At 48.8% G+C, this 20,293-nt stretch overlaps 1 protein-coding gene across 3 annotated transcripts in view; it reads right to left on the bottom strand.

The window, feature by feature from the left end:
* Positions 1-4,423: 4,423 nt before the first annotated feature.
* PECAM1 (platelet and endothelial cell adhesion molecule 1) overlaps positions 4,424-20,293 on the bottom strand; it is a 53,886-nt gene continuing 38,016 nt past the window's right edge. For all 3 annotated transcript variants that reach the window (XM_082373690.1, XM_082373688.1, XM_082373689.1), the window contains 2 exons: positions 10,269-20,234; positions 4,424-5,467 (listed from right to left, as the gene is read on the bottom strand). In XM_082373690.1, the coding sequence (XP_082229816.1) occupies positions 20,167-20,234 (68 nt within the window). In that variant the 3' untranslated portion in view covers positions 4,424-5,467; positions 10,269-20,166. The remainder of the gene's footprint in view (positions 5,468-10,268; positions 20,235-20,293) is intronic.

Below are 20,293 nucleotides of genomic sequence, written 5' to 3'. Positions count from 1 at the left end.
CTGCAACTAGAGAAAGCCCGTGCGCAGCAATGAAGACCCAATGCAGACAAAAATAAATAAGTAAATAAATAAATACATTTATAATAAATAAATAAATTTTTGGTAGTGAGCACGTTGTAGTATATACAGAAGTTGAAATATAATGTATGTGCAAGAAATATATAATACTATAAAACAATGTTACCTTAATTTTAAAAATGGTTATTTAAAGGTAAATCATTGTTGTTATACTTTTTTAAAAATATTTATTTATTTATTTTTGGTTCGTTGGGCCTTCGTCGCTGCACAGGGACTTTTGCTAGCTGTGGCGAGCAGGGGCTACTCTTCGTTGTGGTGCGTGGGCTTTTCATTGCGGTGGCTTCTCTTGCTGCGGAGCATGGGCTCTAGGCACGCGGGCTTCAGTAGTTGTGGCGCACGGGCTTAGTTGCTCCGCAGCATGTGGGATCTTCCCAGTCCAGGGCTCGAACCCGTGTCCCCTGCATTGGCAGGCGGATTCTTAACCACTGCGCCACCAGGGAAGCCCTGTCATACTTTTTTTACAGGAACGTCTTATACACATGTCAAGTAGAGCTGCGAGAACATGAGGTCATCTTGTCCAATTCCTTCTGGAGTGCATTGGTGTCCCCTCACCCCCACCAAAATTCATGTCTACCTGGAAGGTCAGAGCGTGAGCTTCTTTGGAAACAGGGTCTTTGCAGATGTAATTAGTTAAGATGAGGTTATATTGGATTAGGGTGGGCCCTACATCCAATGACTGGTCTCTTTATGAGAAGGCCACGTGAAGACACAGATACACACGTATCTGGAAGAAGCCCACGTGATGACAGAGGCAGGGGTGAGAGTGGTGCAGCGCAAGCCACGAGACACCAAGGATCGCCAGCGACCACCAGAAGCTAGAAGAAGCAAGGAAGGAATCTTCCCTTGAGACTCTGGAGGGATCCTGGCGTGGCCGACACTTTGATTTCGGACTTCTGGCCTCCAGAACTGTGGGAGGATAAATTTCTGTTGTTTTGAGTCACAGTTTGTGGTGCTCTGCTATGGCAACCCTAGGACACTAATACGCCTTCTTTTGTAAGAGAAGAGCTCCAGGATGTGTGACATATCCAAGATCACGCAGTCAACTGGTAGCCAATCACCCATTCCAACTTGCCTTTTACTTTTCCTTAAGAATTTTATTTATTCCCAGCATCTTTCATCCTCTCTAAACATGGAAATAGTTTTTCTATCGTCAAAGTTTATGTTGAAATAAAGATTCATTTCCCATTGAATTAGGAAATGCGTATGAAGGGACAATTCAGGCTTTAGAAATACTTTGGACTCTGAAGCTTTTCAAAATATTTACCGCCTATCCCTTTGGCATTCCAAAACAGTCTAATAGTTTATTACTTTTGAGAGATGACGGCTGTCTCTTTTGAACACTGAAATCACCATTTATTTCTTTATTCTGAGCAATTTTTTCAAGGCAAGCCAAGTCCCTCTTGGGACATCGGACTTAAAACTGTCCATGAAGTAGATCCTTTGATTAGAAATGGGTTGACCTCTACCTGGGTTTTCAACTGACATCAAATCATATGGAGAACACATGAGTTTTTAATTATTTCATGGTTCTTAACCCTCTTTTGGATTATGTCTCTGAGAAGTTGATAAAAGCTATGGACTCTCCCCTAGCATGTCATGTGCGCTCACAACTTTTTGCACCCACTCTCAGGGTGTTCACAGACACCATGCCCCGCCCCCACCCTCCCGTGGACCCCAGTTGTGGAGACTGTCCTGCTGGGCACCCACCTCCCTCCGGTTCGCCTTCTTCCTTGAGTCTCAGAGTGCTAAGTGAGCAAGGGCAGAATCTGACCTGTGGCAGAGGTTTTCTCTCCAACATGCTAATGACACCGGTGGAGAGTCTTAAAAACAACTGTGCTCAGGAGTTGAGTTCTGGCCAAGCAACTTTTGGGAACCTTCTTCTTAAGACTCTCAAAGATTGGGTCGGGCCAATGGGATTCCCGGCAGAAATTCCCAGGGGACAGTGCTGGCTTTTTGAAGAGGACTGATTGGGTCATAGGGCTGACAGGCAGTCTTCCTTATATTCATTGGGGACACCATCCTCTCCCTTGCCTCAGGGTCTTAGCACACGTCCCCCCATTGTTGGTCACGCTCCTTACCCCACCTTTTTGACCTGCTACCCTCTACCTGCCCTCAGATCTTTGGTTACACCCACCTTCCTCTTGGACACTCTCTCTGATCCCCCAAAGTCTGTGTTAGGAGCCCTTTCCCTATGCCCCCATTGGCTTTGAATTTTTCCATCACCACCTTTGTCCCACTGTTGTAACTGGCTCTCTACTCACCTGTATCTCTACTGGACTGTATAGGAAATCAGAGGCCATGTGATTCTTATAATCTTCCTACTCCCAAGTGTCGGGAAAACAGAGCATGGTGGATGGATGCAAGCTTGTTGAGTAAATACATGAATAAACTGGCTGGTTCAATGCAGGGCTTCTCAGCCTTGGCACTATTGGCATTTTGGACTTGATACTTCTTTGTCATAGGGGTTTGTCCTGTGCATTGTAGGATGTTTAATGGCCTCCCTGGCTTCTACCCACCACGTGCCAGTAGCATCCCCACCCAACTGTGACAAAGAAAAATGTCTCCAGACGCTGCCCCGTGACCCCGGGAGTTAAAATCGCCCTGGTAGAAAACCACTGCGTGAATGAATTAATGTTGACCTTGGGGTCACTTTGCCCATCTTGAGTCTATGTCACGGAGTGAGAGTTCAGTCAGTCAGTTTCCGCGGGTGGAGCGCTCGGTATGTGCTCATGAAATGGGTGGCTGACCTCGTGTGGCTCCTCAGAAGAGGGGAAAACTTCCACTCTGCCTTTTCTAAGTGGTCTCTTCTCTAATAAGCTATTACAACATGAGGACACAAGAGGGAGCTCTAACTAACAAGTTCCACAGCTGAGAAAACGTCCTTCCTCTCCTGGAAATGGTGACTGGACCCTCCTGTTACGTGATGAGCTCAGGCTTAGACGTTTGGTTATGGCATCAGGTTAGGACAGCGGAACCAGGATCCTGAGTTGGGAGATTTTAGCCATTAAATATAGTGAAAGAGGGACTTCCCTTGTGGCACAGTGGTTAAGAATCTGCCTGCCAATGCAGGGGACACGGGTTCGAGCCCTGGTCCGGGAAGATCCCACATGCTGCGGAGCAACTAAGCCCGTGCGCCACAACTACTGAGCCTGTGCTCTAGAGCCCGCGCACCACAACTACTGAAGCCCATGTGCCTAGAGCCCGTGCTCTGCAACAAGAGAAGCCACCGCAATGAGAAGCCCGCGCACAGCAACGAAGACCCAACGCAGCCAAAAATAAATAAATAAATAAATTTTTTAAATTTTTAAAAATTAAAAAATATATATACTGAAAGAAAGACCCCTGCGTGTGTGGCCTGCTTCTCAGACATATAGACTGAGGGGAAAAATAAAGACCCAATTATCCTCCATAAATAAGTTATAAGCAGTATGAACAGGGTCTTCCCAGCTTCCACAGAAATGCTCTGCTCTGGTGGCAGCAAGGGACTGAGGAGTTGACACGGGGGCTCGGGGTGCACCCCAAATCACCGACACAACAACTATCAGGCTTGAATGCTGTTAGCGATTATCTAATGCTTTGTCCTGTGCTGAGTCAATGGCTCTGAAAACTGGGAAATTATATAGCATCTTTGTGATACAACATTGTGTGTGTGTGTCTACAGCTGCCATCCCATTCTGAAAGGACTCTAAACCCTCCAAATGTTAAGAACCGTTAGTCTAACCTCCTCATCTTAGAGATGAAGAGACAAAGAGGCTCCTTCAGGTTTCTGCCGCCGCAGACCCAGGACACACACAGATCTCCTCTGCCTTCGGGTCCAGCGGGCGGTGCTGGCCTGTGGGGCAGGGAGGTCTGGTCTGAGGCCACGGGGGAGGGTGGACCCTGAGGCCTAGAGGGGTGGGAGGAGGCTTTGCCAGTAGGATTACCAGATAAAACATAAGATGCCTAGTTAAATTTGAATTTCAGATAAATGAATACTCTTATAGTATAAGTATGTCCCAAATGTTACATGGGACATACTTATACTCAAAAATTATTTGTTGTTTATCTGGAATTCAAATTTAACCAGGCATCCTGGTTTGGGGGGGTTGTTATTGTTCACTCAATCTGACAACAGCCTAGCAGGTTTCAGCTAGGAAGCAAACAGTGAAGCACCAGCTGATGGATATTAATAACTCAGGGTTTGAGACTCAGACTACCTGTGACTTCAGTGAAGGCCACCGAGGCCCTGGCCTGCTGATAGGACCTGCTTGGTTCTCTCTGTGGCCTTGGGTGCTCTGAGGAGTCCCCAGGCACAACAGATATTCTGTACGCGTGTGGCCTCTCAGAAGATGACATCTCACAGGTCTGTGAAGAGTAAAGATCAAATTTATTTAATACAACACCCCTCAGGGTCCCTGCGGCTGTGTCAATGAGGAGGACAAGGGAGGTGGTTCCGCTTGGGTGTGCTCACTCGTGCAATCCCACCGCAGAATGGCCGCAGCCCCTCATCCACCTACTCAGGGCACCATCAGAAACATCTGAAGACCTCGGGAGACCATTCCTTTAGCAAGGAATAAATAACAAAAAATTAGTAAGAAAAATAGGCATTTCATTCTTCTATTAAAAAAAAATATTTGCTGGAGGCAACCATCTTCCTGTCCTTCGGCCTTCAGCACGGTAGAGGAAAAGAAAGAAAGGGAATAGAAAACCAGCTCAAGAACATCTGTGCTTTGTCCAACTTCATTTTCTATTTGGTGCCTTGCACAGAATGAACCTCATCTTCAAGTTGGCATCTCAAAGGGGTCACTCCCAAGCAGCTCTGTTTTCCCATCTGTGGCAGGTGAGGTGGTAGAGGGGACAGGGTGCAGCTGTCTGGTCCATGCTGTGCACTTCCAAGGAACAAGGACTGCCCAGAACCACAGACCCCTGAAGGACCAAAGGCAAAGAGAAAAACTAGCCCCCAAGTCAGGCCATTCGCTAGGAGGGATTGACTACAAAACAGAAACCGGTTTCCGTGTATGAGGGGACTTGGAAAAGTTCTTGATCTCTGTACAAGACAAAATATTCAAGTTTCAAAATATCTCAGTGGCCAGTTTACTCTGAACCTCCTGCTGCTTCCCTCCACTCCCGAGGGTGCTCCGGCTTGGTGGGAGGCGGGCCGTGTGGGAAATTAACCAGCCCCTCTGTTGGCCCTTTATACCCAACATAAATGTAGTTAAGATGGATTTAAGAACTGGTGACTTGGCCTGAGGAATTGCCACGTTCGGTGGGAGCAGGGCAGGTTCATAAATAAGTGCACAAAACTCTTGGAATACAGGAATCATCTGCTCTTCTCAGCATGTGGGTGTCCTCCCAGGGAGGGGCGTGTGCTCTCGGAGTCCTAAGTTCCATCAAGGGAGCCTTCCGTTCTCTGCAGTGACAAGAGACAAGACATGCTATGGTCACACCCTTCAGGATTGGAGACTGGCCTGGCGGAAAGATACGAAAAACTGCACATAGCACTTCTCAAAGGAACTGCAAAGCAGCGCTGTCATCCGAGGACACCACCCGCGGGGCAGCTCCTGCCCGCACTCGTTTTTCCCTTCTCTCCACACCTGCTCTGTAGGGCCTGCAGCCTCTACTCCCCCCGCAGACACGTTGCACATCAGGCTAGCAGCCAATTTCATCAAGCACCCACTGTGAACCCAGCACTAGGTCCCATGGGTGCTACATGGGGAAGACTAGAAAAGAGGAAGACTAGGAAAGTTAAGGGACACCTGGTGTCTTGCTCCAGCTCTGCCTCTAACATGAGGTGAACCTTCCCTAGGTCTGTTTTTATATTTCAAAAATGAAAGACTGAACTCAAATGATCAAACCTAAATGTTTTTAAATTATATGATTCTGCCTTAAAAAGGAATGAAATTCTGATTCCTTTCAACATGGATAAACCCTGAAAACATTATGCTAACTGAAATAAGCTAGACACAAAAGGAACAAGTGATTCCACTTAAATGGGGTCCCCAGAAAAGCCAAGTTCATAGAGACAGGAAGTAGAATGGTGGCTGCCATTCTGGGTGGAAGGGGAAATAGGAAGTTAGGGCTTAATGGGTACAGAGTTTGGGTTTGGCATAATGAAAAGTTCTGTGGATGGATTTGGCAATTGTTGCACAACAATGAGAATGCACTTAATGCCACTGAATTGTACACTGAAAAGTTGTTTAGATGGTAAACTTCATGTTGTGTATATTTTGCCACAATAAAAGTGAAAAAAAAATTTTCTTAAATTCCAGATGCCGCCTTGCAGTGTTCTCTAACTGCTCCACAGGGTATGTGTGTCACCTACACACCCATCAGTGACTGGACCCCCGTCTGACCCAGGCACTGTTCTTTCTGCTGAGGATGCAAGAACCTGCCCCCGAGAATTTTATATCCTATCCATTATTGACAAACAATGTTAGCATGAAGTAGAAGGTGGAAGAGGTCCTAACAAACTGCAGAAGGAGTTGAGAGGTGGTGAGCGGACCCTAGCTGGGCAGCGAGGTGAGGTGGATTTTGATGAATGGATGGAGCAAGGGGGCAAGAGTGGAGCATGCTGGGAGATACTGGGCCCTGGGCGGCAGTGAGTCTGCAAGAGCAGGCAGCACCTGCCTGAGTGCCTGACTCTGGGCCCTCTGTGAGCACAGGGCCCCCTGCTGCAGGTGGATCTCAGGGGGAGGCAGGAGTAGAAGTTGTGGGGATTGGCCAAGGCCTTGGGAACGCCATGGCTGAGCTGTCCGTCTCCCTGAGGGTTGGCTGAGATGGAGTCCCTGTTTTATTCTGATCCTGCCAGGGCTGAGGAGCCTCTCGGAAGAGGATGCAGGTCTGTGGGGCCCCAGCCGGAAGGCCGAGGCTCTGCCTCCTCCTTTGCCAGGAGAGACCCAGGCAAGCAGGCCAAGAGAGCTGTGTTGGCCCCTGGGGGCTGGAGGCCCGCCAGCCCTGGCAGCTACCCTCGCTCCACTTCCTCCGCTCGGCTGGGGGTGGCGGGGTGTGTGTGTGTGTGTGTGTGTGTGTGTGTGAGACCCTGGTGTCCAGCCTTCTGCAGGCCCCAGACCAAGTCCTTCCCCAGACATCTCCGCTCCCCTCTCCAGGGGAAGTGAGTGCTCGGGGAGCTGCTGCAGGACCAGCTCCAGAGATGGGAAAGGCTGGACCACAGTCATCCAGGCCTTGGGGATTTGGAAGTTAAGGTTAACGTGCTCACATCCAAGGCTGTGCTTGCCTGTGTGTAAATCAGAGGCCAGCTGTCAGGCACCAAGTACAGCCAAGAAATTGCCCCACTTCTGGCCAGAACATGGTGTGGACACTCTCAAAGGTCATTTTGCTTCTAACACTCCTGGGATCTCCACTTCCTGCTTCTAGAATGTTCCCCCCCCAAGCACTTCCAATGAACCAGATCTGTACTAGGTGCTGGCTTAATCCTTGCAACAACTAAGTGAGAGGGTTCTATTTCCTCCAATTTACAAATGAGGAAGCTAAGGCCCCAAGAGGTTAGGAAGTCTGCCTGAAGTGACATGTCTAATAAATAGGTATAAGGGAAAAGTCAAGTTTGAATGTGGGTCTCTGCTTCCTGTCAAAGCTTGGCTTGGGTTGAATCCTGTGCTTTGGGTAAGCAACTGCTACCTTCCTCTCCGGTGACAGGGACATTTCAGGGCCAAGTGAAGTAAATTCTCCATCCATGCCTTATGCTGCCAGAGTGTTTGATGAAAAGAACTTTAAAATAGATAATCAATTAGCTTTTATATGATAGTTTGCAATCTGCAAAGTACTCTGCACACATGTTTCTCACTTAACCCTTAAGATGGTCTTTAAATAGGTAGACATTACTGCTTTTGTTGTTGCCATCACCATCTCCATTTTACAGACGGGGAAGCTTAGGCTTGGCTGGAGAGCTGGAACTCATGCCCCGGTCTCTTGATCCCAACTCCAGGGCTGTTCCCATTGCAGTCCAGCTGCCTGTTGCTTCCCGGGAGGGAAGGAGATGAGTTGTAACTAGAAATTGCCTTTTGTCAGTAAGAAGGCAAGTCCCTTCCAAGATCCTGAGACCCACGCAGGTCCAGATTCATCCCTTTAAGTACAGGGTGTTCTCTTTCACGTTATCTGTCTGCCTGGGCCACAACACGATTTATAAACAAGGCAAAAATGGCAGAGGAAAAATGAAGTCAGAATGTGCCATTGAAGCAAGTCGAACAATACTAAATTAGTATTTGGCTAAGTGGCTATCTCATTGTTAAGATATTTCCTCCAATATGTTTTCAGAAGCAACGGCCATTAAACAACTGGGAATGATCGCCAGGTTTGATTTCAGGAAGGAAATCCCCTCCCATTTCCCTGCTGAGCAATTCAATTAATTTTCTCCTGACCCTCACCAGCTGATTATTAGGGAAACTATACCTGCTTCTTTTATAAACAAGACGCATTCCCTTAAAGATTCAAAATGCCTTTCCCAACGGCTGGGAATCCCTGTGCTCCTGCCAAAAGGCCTTATTATTTTGCGGCACAGGACCAGCCATGGGTGAACTCTCAGGAGCGTTCTGGAAGCAGACCCCTGGGGCCATGGGCCGGCTTCTGGGGAAAGGGAAAGTTCTGTCTGTCCTAGAGCTCAGAGCCTTTGTCCAGAGAGACCATTTGGATTGAAGAAAAAGTAAATAAGTCAGTCCTGCAGGTCCAGCAGACCTGCCTCGGGTGGACACAGCCATGATTATTGCAGCGGGCGAACATCTCTTTATCTGAGTCCCACAAGGCCCATGGGGCAAAGTTCTCACTTTCTACTCTCGCAACGCCATGATGGCTGGGGCAGTGACATCACTTCTTGGAGGGAGTCTTGTGTTGTGGACCGGCCGCAGAGTCTGGGGACCTAGGGTTCTAGGCCTGGCTCTGCTATTAACAAGTTGGGTGACCCTGGTCAAGCTGTCCTGCCAATTCAGGACTCGGTTTTCTCATCTATAAATTGGGCCCCCTTTCCTTCCAATGCAACAGTCTCTGATTTCAGGAGTCTGGGTGGCTTAGGCTAGAAAAAGACATTCATTTCATTCCTCTTTTCCTTAAATTGATAGCCTTCCTCCATAAAAAGAATGTCAGCGGCTTCCTGTCTGTCAAAGGCATAATGAGTTCTCTGTTTTACAAGAATTCAGACTCAGGCAAAACAAAGGAAGCTGGGGGCCCATTGGAAGGGCTACCAGCAATCCTGCTGAAAGTTCTTCCCAGACCTTAAAGAAGCAGTTTGAGAGACAAACCCCTCATTTCTTAAGATGTTAGCTGCCTAGTTAGTTAACTCCTGTGCTGCTGGGTAGCTCATAAAAAGGTTGGGAGTAGGAAGATAGGGGAAAATGGGTCTTTGCAAAACTTGAACTTGGGCCTCTGCACTTCTTTTAAACATTCCCATCTGCCAAGTGGCAGCTTCCTAAATCCTCTATTTCCTACAGAATGAAACCTCATAATGAGGGGTTCGAGTCTTTCCCAAGCAAGCCCTAACTGACCTTTCCCCTATCACTTGTCACCGGCACCCTCGTTTGCTCCCACTCCGAGCTGCTGGAGGCTGCTCCATCCCTCACGCCTCTGCCCCTGCTCATCTTTCTACCTGGACGCTGCTGTAACCAGCTCATTCCTCATGGCCCATCCAAATGACCCCTCCTTGGTGAAGAGACCACTAACCAGGCAGAACAAAGCACCTCTGTTCTCTGTTTCCATGGCTTCTGGAGTAGCTGTTATCCCTTTGCTTTCTCAGCCAAGAAAACTCATCTGATTCCCTCACTGGATCAAAGACCTTGTGTGTCCCTTGCAGCAGAGGGCCTGGTGTGTGAGGGTGACTGTTGGATGCCTCTCTTCTCCAAGTACACCCCCCGAATCTGCCTCACCTCCAAGGACCTAGACTCAGAGGAAATGTGGACTTTGCTGATCTGGAGCTGCGAGCCCCAGATTCCCAACCCTGCGGGAGACTTCCAGGCTCTCCCTTCACAAGTGGGCTGAGTGGTAATGATGGAAACAGTAGGAGAGAATTTCAAAACCACAACTGGCCTAGAAAACCTGGCTAGCCTGATGACCAGGCTAGTCACAGGAGCCCAGGCTCCTGGTCTAAAACAGATGAGGCTAGTCCAGGGGTGTAATTGCTGGGGCTGCAGAACCTGGGTGAGTCTGGAAATACTTCACTGTTAGATGGACTGTTTTCAAAAAATAGTGCATACGAAATGTGTACTTACAGAATATCTGTTTTCCACGAAATCTGCAAAACAAAGGAGAACACGGAGGTGAGCAACACAAAGAGCACGAGTTAGGCTCCGCCCCCACCCCCCCACCCCACCCCGCGCGCCCAACATCTCAGGAGCCAAGCAAGTGAAGGAAAGAGGGCGGGAGGCGGCGCGGTGTGGGAGACGCCAGACCCTCAAGCTTACTGGGTGCCCAGGTTTACGGCTCCTTTGCCCACAGAGAGCTTCCCCTGGGCCCTGTAGCTCCATGTGACAAGCATATAACGTCCCGGGCAGCTAGTTTAACATTTTAAACAGTTGTTTAAAAATTAATAGCACCTGTTAGTTTAGGGAAAAAACCCTGAAAACTACAGAAAAGTAGAAAGCAGGTAAAAATTATCTCTGGTTCCACTGTTGACTTAAATGTCAACATTTAAGTTGAGCTTCTTTCCAAGTTTTGGCTATTTTAAATAATGCTGCCAATGTCCTCTTTGGGAATAAAGCAATTTCCATATTTCATACTAGCTTGTCTGTTCCCAGGAGTGGGATCAATGGAGCAGAAAGTACCAACAAGGCCAACGCCCTTGGCATATGTGGGTTCAAGTGCTGTCTGAAGGGCAGGGCCTGGGGAGCCTCATCTTAGTCATCCGGAGACCACACAGTCTTCCTGCCAGGGTGCACGCCGGCACTGGCTGGACATTCTGAAAATGTCCAGAAGAGAACAGGAGACATTGCGTCGAAGGTGAGTGACCCCCGCCTGCATTAGTTAGAGATGGTTTTCACGGCAAGAGGCAAGAGAGGGCTATGATTTGCCTCTTGGACAGGACCAGGCCCCACTAACAGCAGAGTTTCTGAATGGGGAGTGGCCTACATGTTGGGGCTGATTCCCCAAATAGCCCACTATGGACATGGCTCCGAAGACACAGAAGCCTGGGGAAGGCCCAAGAGGAGATGAGGGTTTGGGGGTTGGTTGCTATTCTTAAAGGTGGTGGAGAGTCATACCCTGTCCCCACTCCCAAATCCTCAGTCTTACTTGAGAGGCAATTCAAGGGGCCTTGGTGCCGCCCAAGCTCAAGCCCAGTCCCTTTGAATCCTGGGCTGTCTCAGGACCCACTGTCATGACGGGAGTCACAATCTTCTGTTTCTTTCTCTAATTTAAAAATATCCTGTTTCCACCAGTCCACTTCCCCCTCAAACCCTGTCTTATCACAGCTCCATTGTGCGTCTCCTCTAGAGGGAACTGGGCCAGGAGTTCCTAAGGGGCCCCCTTCTGTCCTGGCTGGGTCAGAGGTAGGCGTCAAAGGCCAAATGGATGAATCAGCCCGACCAAGAAGTTGAGCCATTGTGTAAACTTCCACACATTGAGTGAGGCTGTGGGCAGCACCCCACCCCCAGCCCAAACCTGACCTGGGAGGACCCAAAGGATCCCATGCTTCCCGTTCCTCCAAAGCCCCAAGGGCTCTGGAATCAGACACAAGAGGGCAAGAGCCTCAGGCTGTGTTTCCTAAAGCAACAGGGACACAGAATACTAAAATTCAAGTATGCTGATAATGCTGATGGAGCACCAAGTTATGCGCACTTGTTTTGTTTCTTTTTGGTACCAGAATCTGGTGGGTAGTATCCATATTTTTTTTTTTAATGGAGCAAGTTTTACTGCCTTGCACTCTGAGGTAGGAGATGCCACCCTGGGGGCAGGCTGGCAGTGCCCACTAGGCTAGTTTGCTCTGGGCCTCGCAGGATAGGTGGGGATGGGTCCTCAAGTGCTCTTCTCTCCCTCCCAGAGGGGACATGGCATAGGGCCCCTCTGTTCTTTGGTCCCGTCTCCATGACCAGCCACTCTTGGTATACTGGATTTCTGCTCCCTTAAGAAGTATCCCAGGAGTCTGAATTCCAGGCAAAGAGAAAGCAGAAGAAAGAGGCTGAGTGAGGGAGGTGGGCCCTGCCTGATCCAAAAGACATAGGTTAGTGTCTGGAGCAGGACTTGGCATCTCTCCCCAGAACCACCAGTTGTCAGGTGGGATGTGCCCAGGATACCTCCAAGGTGGGCACAGGGCATCTAGGGAGGAAAACCAGCTCTCGTCTTGGAGGAGTCACAGGAAACGAATTCCTCCAAACCAGAGTTTCTTGACACGGGCACTACTGACATCCTGGGCTGGGTAATTCTCTGTTGTGGGGCTTGTCCTGTGCGTTCTAAGGTGTTCAGCAGCAGCCCTGGCCTCCAGCCATTAGATGCAGTAGCACCCCTCCTCCCGCCCCAAATTATGACAACCAAAAATGTCTCCAGACGTCGCCAAATGTCTCTTGCATTGAGAACCTCTGCTCTAAACTGTGGAAATCTTATCCTAGACCTTAGTTCTTTCATAGGGAAGAACTTGACTGCATTGCTAATTAATTATAATAAACCGCTTTACTCTCCTGTCTTAAAAACTGGGGTAAATAGATGTCAATCAGTTATACTTTGGATGAACTGCAAACCATTTTATAAAGTACTTTCAGGATAAGCTGGAGCACTGTAAAACCATCAGTCGCCGAATCAGAGTGAAGACACAAACTTCCCCGGCTAGCCAGGAATTCCAGTTCACACAAGGCTCAAGCAGGCTGAGTGAAGCTGACGAGTACGCCACGGACAACCGTGAGCTCACTTACGGAGAGGCTCTCTACCCAGCTACAGTTTAGCTCCTTTAGCTCATGTCACTAGGAGAGCACTAGAGAACAAGGGGGAGGAAAAGAATCAAACCTTTCCTTGAATTAGCTGGCACCAGTCAGAGGAGGAAGAGGTGGGGTGGGGGGCGCTTTTGACCCCAGGTCAGCTCACAACCCAGAGCACCAAGCTATGAGCAAACCCTGGGAAGACGCCTCCTCCATCTCGACCAAGAGAACTCAGCTGAGTAACAGATTATCCTGCGTGAAGTCCAAAAGCAAGCGGGTGGGAGTAAATGGGTTCAAGTTAAGGGCTGGGAGAGAAAGGTTCCACGCTGGAACCTGGATCACTTTCCTGCAATGCTTCTTAGGATCATCCACGTGCCTGCGTACTGAGGAGCACAAAAACAGACTAATCTTCCCATTTCTGGCAAGCCGTATCATTAACCATAACTAGAGCTACTACTGCTGACAAACCCTAACCTCAGGCAAATAAGTGAAAAGGAAATAAGAACTTTAAAAAAACCCCAAGTGCTAAGCTTGCAGATCTAAATTACGAGGAAATTATCAGCATTCTCTCCATTCCCCTGAGAAAGCTGAAGCTTTAGTGAGGGGCAAAATCTCTTTCTCCACCCGTTCTGGCAGTGTCCCCGGGGCTTGCTCTGTCTTCTCCTGAGGCTGACTTCAATTTGGTCTCTTTCTGATAAAGTCTTCCGAGTTCTGAGAATCCCTCTCCTTCCCTCTCTAACAGGCAGGGAACATGTAGCAAAGAATCATCTAATGGCTGGAAAGTGAAAAACCTCAAAGACAGAGAGGTTTCCTCGCCTCAGACTGAGTTAATTGCTGGGACAGGAAGATGTTAGCTCAGCTGTATGTCAACAAAATAGAACAGCAGCACAGGGAGCTCTGCTCAATATTATGTAACAACCTAAATGGGAAAAGAATTTGAAAACGAATAGATACATGTATATGTCAAAAAAAAAAAAAAAAGCCAAAGTAACTCCAATGGGAAAATAAGCTTTAATATCAACATTTTCTAGTATACTACTATATTAGTACTTATATTTTCCTAAAAACGAATATTTCAGGTGTTGGAATAGTTAAGAGTAGAAAACATAACGCCATTTGTGCTTGAGTCACTGTAACAACATATTAATAATGAATTTAAATTTTCCAATAGGAGTTTCCCTGGTGGCGCAGTGGTTAAGAATCCGCCTGCCAACGCAGGGTACACGGGTTCGAGCCCTGGTCCGGGAAGATCCCACATGCTGCAGAGCAACTAAGCCCATGCGCCACAACTACTGAGCCTGCGTACCACAACTGCTGAGCCCACATGCCACAACTTCTGAAGCCCACACGCCTAGAGCCCATGCTCCGCAACCAGAGAAGCCACTGCAATGAGAAGCCCGCGTACCGTAACGAAGACTAGCCCCCACTCGCTGCAACTAGAGAAAGCCCGGGCACAGCAATGAAGACCCAGCACAGCCAGAAAAAATAAAATAAATTTATAAAAAATAATAAAAAAAAAGAATCTTCCCGCCAATGCAGGGGACACAGGTTCGAGCCCTGGTCCGGGAAGATCCCACATGCCGCAGAGCAACTAAGCCTGTGTGCCACAACTACCGAGCCTGCGCTCTAGAGCCCGCGAGCCGCAACTACTGAAGCCCGCACACCTAGAGCCCGTGCTCTGCAACAAGAGAAGCCACCGCAATGAAAAGCCCGTGTGCTGCAATGAGTGGCCCCTGTTCGCCCCAACTAGAGAAAGCCCGCGCGCAGCAATGAAGACCCAACGCAGCCAAAAATAAACAAATAAAATAAATAAATTTATAGAAAAAAATTTTTTTCCAATATATTTTCAACTATGAAAAAATACAGAAGAGCAGATGTGCGTGACTGTGGTCAAGACCCAGTGGGAGGTAATGAGTTGGAAGAGATGCCTCCCTCCCTCCTCATTTTACAGAACCCACCTTCCACAACAGCCCTTATCCACTCAAGGGCCACGTACATTCCTGAGGAACACTGACATGTCCACCCCTCAGCAGCTCCACTGAGGCCAAGGGAATTTACTGGGGACTTGTGAGGAAACTGACATCTGATGGGAGAGCAGTGGGGGTGGGGCCAAGTCTTATAACCTGATGAGGGCGGAGCCAAGACCAACCCCCAGGTCTCCTATTGAGGATGTTTTCCATGAGGTTTGCAGTACAGAAAACCGCCCAGGCTGGCCTCTGGCTGACACGAATGCAGCAGAAACACGGTAAAATGGCCCCTGAGATCCAGGACTTAACTCAGATTTGAAGGGCAAACGTGGAGTCAAAGGTGGGCAGAGGATTAGGATTGGCGCCAAGTGACCTGGGGAGTGACTCTTAGAAGGGACCGAGTCCCCACCCACCACAGACATGTTCCAGAGCCTGGGTCTGGAGACACCAAGGCATACACAAATGACCATCCCTTCCAAACGCCAGGACGCTGAGACTCTGAATGTTATGACTGGAAAGCAACTTAAGATCATTCATTCAACCACCTGATCTGACAGATTAAAACAGCTGAACGTAGTCAAGTTCACAGGGACACAAAGTAGAATGGTCGTCGTTGCCAGGGGCTGGGTCTGGGGAATTATCATTTAATGGGTAAGGAGTATCAGTGTGGAAAGACGAAAAAGTTCTGGTGGTGGTGATGATCGTACAACAATGTGACTGTACTTAGTGTTACTGAAATGTACACGTAAAAATGGTTAAAATGGCAAGTGTTATGTGCTGGGTTGGCCAAGAAGTTCGTTTGGGTTTTTCCATAAGATGTTACGAAAACCCGAATGAACTTTTTGGCCAACCACAGGTTTAAAAAAAGAAAAAAAGTGCTGAGCTCAGAGCCTAAAGCCAAGATTGCAAAGACCTGGTGCCTCCCATGGCCTACAAGATCCCCTGACACCCTCTCCAGGGCCCCGCCTGGGGCTACCCAGAGCCCCGCCTGGGGCTGCTCCTTGGAGGCAGGCCTGCCTGTTGCCCTTTTGCTTATCTAGAGGAGCAGTTTTCCTTTGCATCACTCAGGGGAAAAAGGGGGTCTAAGAGCCAGAACTACGCCCTGTGAGCCATTTCCCAAAATAGCCAGCCCTGAAGTGCTGCTTGTTGGAAGATGATGGGGAACTGAGAAACTAAGGTGGGGAAGAACGAAAACCTAAGAAGGAAAAGTCAGAGAAGACTCAGCCCTGCACTCAGCCTGCTCACGGACCAGCCCAGAGACCCTCACTGGGGCCTTTTTTTATTGTGGGTCACACCCTCCCCTCAACACACACACACACACACACACACACACACACACACACACACACACACACACACACACACACACACACAGTGTTTCTGGGTTATCTCTGCCGGCCAATCTGGAGCAATCCCTCCAGGATTGCCTGGGAGTAAGAAAGACTCTACCCCTTCAAACGAGAAGCACAGCAGAACTCAGAGTGGTACGGTCAGAAGGGAACTCAGAGCATCTAGAAAATGGTTCTAAAAGTGTGTCCCCAGACCAGCAGCAGCAGTATGTGGGAATTTGTTAGAAATGCAAATTCTCAGCTCACTTAGACCTACTGAATCAGAGGTGGTGCCAGTCTACCTGTATTGTAACCAACCTGGAGAACCCCTGATCCAGATTCGAGCCCATGCCCCTCATTCCACAGAGAAGGTGACCGAGGTCCCGAGAGGCTCCATGGCTCACCCAGGGTCACCCAGACCACACCAGGCTGTTACTCTTAACTTCTGAAGCAGACAGAGTTGAATCCTCTACTTAGGCTGATGAAAGTGGAAGCCGGTGGGTTTGGCGACACAGAGGGGACGTGAGGCCTGTGAAGCGCGCCACTCCGCAGCCAGGCTCCCCGCACTCCGCCCCTGCTCCGCCACCACTGGCCTGGGACCAGGACAAGCTATTTGACCTCTGCCCATTTCCCCATCTGTAGAGCAGGAATAATAATAGAGCCTCCATCAACCCTACGATGGTTTTGAGTGGCTGACAGAGGAAAAAAAAGAAAAGAGAAGAGGAATCAACCAAGGCCTGCAGCCTCCTCCCCGTGGGCAGCAGCTGAGTGGGAAACGCTCAAAAACAGGAACTCCCTTGGCTTCCAGGACACTGGCTTTTGCAGCAGCGATGTGGTTTTGGCTATAAGACCCAGGGCTCCCTCTACCTACCTGGCAGGAGCTGGCTGCCAGATGAAAGACCAGATTATAGAGAGACCCAAGCCCCAACTGACACCTGATGGCCCAGACAGCACAGTGGGAATGCCCTGGCCTGGGAGTCCGGAGCTGCCTCTAGTCTTGCCCTGGGCCAGGCACTAGGGCTCAAGTTCCTCATGCATTTTTTAGCTAAAATGGATTGAATGCTCACTGTATGGTAGGGGTGATACACTGACTGCGTGCTTGGAGTAAATGGCACCATCTCCCCTGGCGCCATCTCATCCCCTTTTCTCATTTAATCCCATCTCCATTTAACAGTTGAAGAAACTGAGTCACAGAGAGGTCAGGCCTCTTGGTCAAAGTTGCACAGTTGTCAAGTGGCAGCACCAGGACAGGGGCTCAGATATCTCCCAGCAAAACAGGGCTCTTTACCACCTCAAATCCCTGCCGGGTTGGGTTCTATGGTGCCTATGGTCTGTTCCAGCCTGAGGCCAGCGGGAGCAGTCAGGTTCCAATAGCCGGGGGACTGAGGACTCAGGCATCTAGAACCAGCCTGGGGACACTGAGAGAACCCACTTGAACAGCTACCCTAAAGCAGAGTAGAAAACCAGAATATGCCACCCCAAAACATGCCACTTTGGCATAAGGGTTATTTTGAGCTAGAGGCAAATGAGAATCAACGGATGCAGAAGGAAGCCTTCCGGGAGCTTCCCTCACCCCACTCTACCGAGTTACTCTCACTGCTTTTTTCTTGTTAATCTGTCTCTTTTCAGGCTAATTTGCAGGGTCCCTAACACAAGCCCTTTGGAATCCACACTGGGCATGGCCTTCACCAACTGTATGGGACCTCCAGGGGTGGCCTCAGTTGGCCACAGACCCCAGGCCTCCTGTAGCCGGGGTTCCCTGTGGCCTCCACACTTCACCAGCTTCCCTTCCCCAAAACCAAAGGCAGCTCAATGATCAGGAGCATGGAATCCAGCTCTGGGGTGGGCCAGTCCTGGTGTACTAACCCTAACCGTGGGGAACTGTTTTAAGCCCTCTATGCCTCAGTATCCTCATCTGAAAAATGGGATTTATTGTGGAGGATTGAAAGAGATAATGTAATATAGACCACTTAGCACAAACAGTAAGTGCTTAATAAACATGAGTTTTTGCATAACCAAAGCAACTGAAAGCAAACCATCTCAGGGACCATCCACGAGGAAAGCAAAGGGGGCATTTTTACACAATTACCCATCAGGACCAACCTTGAACCTGATCTGAGCTTCAGCTTTCTGTTACACTGGAAGAACAGAGGAAGCCTGTTTCTAAATTTGTGTTTTGCTAGCTCTGAATAGACTGAGACTGCAAAATGAGATACTGAAGCCAAAAATTCCCCAGGAAATGGTTTTCAAATATCATTCAGTCAGTGTCAAGTTCTCCATGGGGCTGAGTTTCTGCTCTACCCATGAAAATACCACTTTTAAAAAGATTAATTAAGGGGTGATTCCTAGTTCAGATAACAAGTAGGCTCTTCAGGTAAGACAGTGCTTCTCAAATATTGGTAGCATCAGAAATACATGGGACCAGGACTTCCCTGGTGGCTCAGTGGATAAGACTCTGTGCTCCCAATGCAGGGGGCCCGGGTTCGATCCCTGGTCAGGGAACGAGATCCCACATGCCTGCCGCAACTAAGAGTTCGGATGCCACAACTAAGGAGCCCGTGTGCTGCAACTAAGGAGCCCACAGGCCGCAACTAAGACCTGGCACAACCAAAATAAATAAATAAATATTTAAAAAAGAAAAGAAAAGAAAAGAAATACATGGGACCTTGTTGGAGTTCAGATTCTGGAGATTCTGACCCTGTGAGTCTGGTTTGGGCCTGAGATCGTTGCTACCTGTCTGTGGACCACCCTTGGGGTAGCCAGGCTTTATCAAAGTTTTCCAGCCTGTTTTAATAATTCCCTTTCAAAGAATCCACTTAAGTAGAGGTTTGTTGTACAAAGCAAGATGTCTGCATAGTGACTATTTTCCCCCTGGAATGTTTATGCCCTTTGGGTTGTGACTTATTTTCAGAATTTGAAAGTAGTCTTTGTGTGAAAACAGACTCAGATACAGGGAACAAACTGTTGGTGCCAGAAGGGAGGAGGACGGGGGATGGGCGAAATAGGTGTAGGGAATTAGGAGGTAGCAAACCTACAGTTGTATAAAACAATAAGTCATGGGGATATAATATATCACATAAGGTATATGGCTAATAATATTGTAATAACCTTGTATGGGGACAGATGGTTACTAGACTTATCGTGGTGATCATTTCACAATGTATGCAAACGCCAAACCACTACGTAGAACACTTGAAGCTTACATAATATTGTACATCGACTTGATTTCAATTAAAAAAAAAAGATAAAAAAATAAAAGTGGTCTTTGTGGATTTCATTTCATGAGACTGGAAGAGAATAATTACACAAAAAATGAGATTGCTGGGAGCATCCCCAGTTCCGTGTCTGTTCAGTCCCAGGGAATCTCTCCATGAGGAAGCAGTGGAGATGCGAAATGAAGTGGGGTCTGGGCTGAAATCAAAGGAAGCGGAAACAGATCCATACACCCTTCCCCAAAGTCAGCGTGCTCACAGAAAGGCCGAAGCTACTGAACGTCTTCAAAGCAAAGCACTGACTTTGCCTAAGACCTTCGGGAGCCCCAGTGCACCAGGGCCCGGCTGAGGAGCAGGTGAGGCCCCTGGCTGGCACCTGAGAACAGGCAGGGCCACGCTGCTTCTCCTGGGGTCAGGAGTGCCCGGAACGCTGCTGGGCATCTCATGAGCACGCAGGGGCGCCAGGACACGCTTTGGTCCACCTGGCCGTTAGTTGGGTGTGAAGGTATAAGGTTCTGTTTGCCTGGCATGCAGCCGGCACTCTATAAGTGTTCATCGACTAAATAAATAGGACACGTCACCTGTGGCCACTTTTTAAGGGTGGTGGGGAAGAGAGGGTTAACAACTCTGGTACAACTCTGGCACCCTTTCTGGCCGCCTTGGCTCCTTCTTTCCCCTGCCCACTCCCAAGACCCCGTGGATGAGATTGCGGGAAGTGCCCTCCCCCCAACCCCCGGCTGGGGGAGCTAGGGGGCCCTCACTCACCGGGGTTGTCAGCTTTCCGGATTTCACTGTACACCGTCTCCGTGCCCTTTGTTCCCAGACCTGGAAAGGGACCAAGCACAGGTCAACAACTGCCTCTGGGCACCAGGTCAGCTCACTGC

Source organism: Balaenoptera borealis, assembly GCF_965194805.1.
Source record: "Balaenoptera borealis genome assembly, chromosome: 20".
Classification (NCBI taxonomy): Eukaryota; Metazoa; Chordata; class Mammalia; order Artiodactyla; family Balaenopteridae; genus Balaenoptera; species Balaenoptera borealis.
This window is presented reverse-complemented; position numbering and strand designations above follow the sequence as displayed.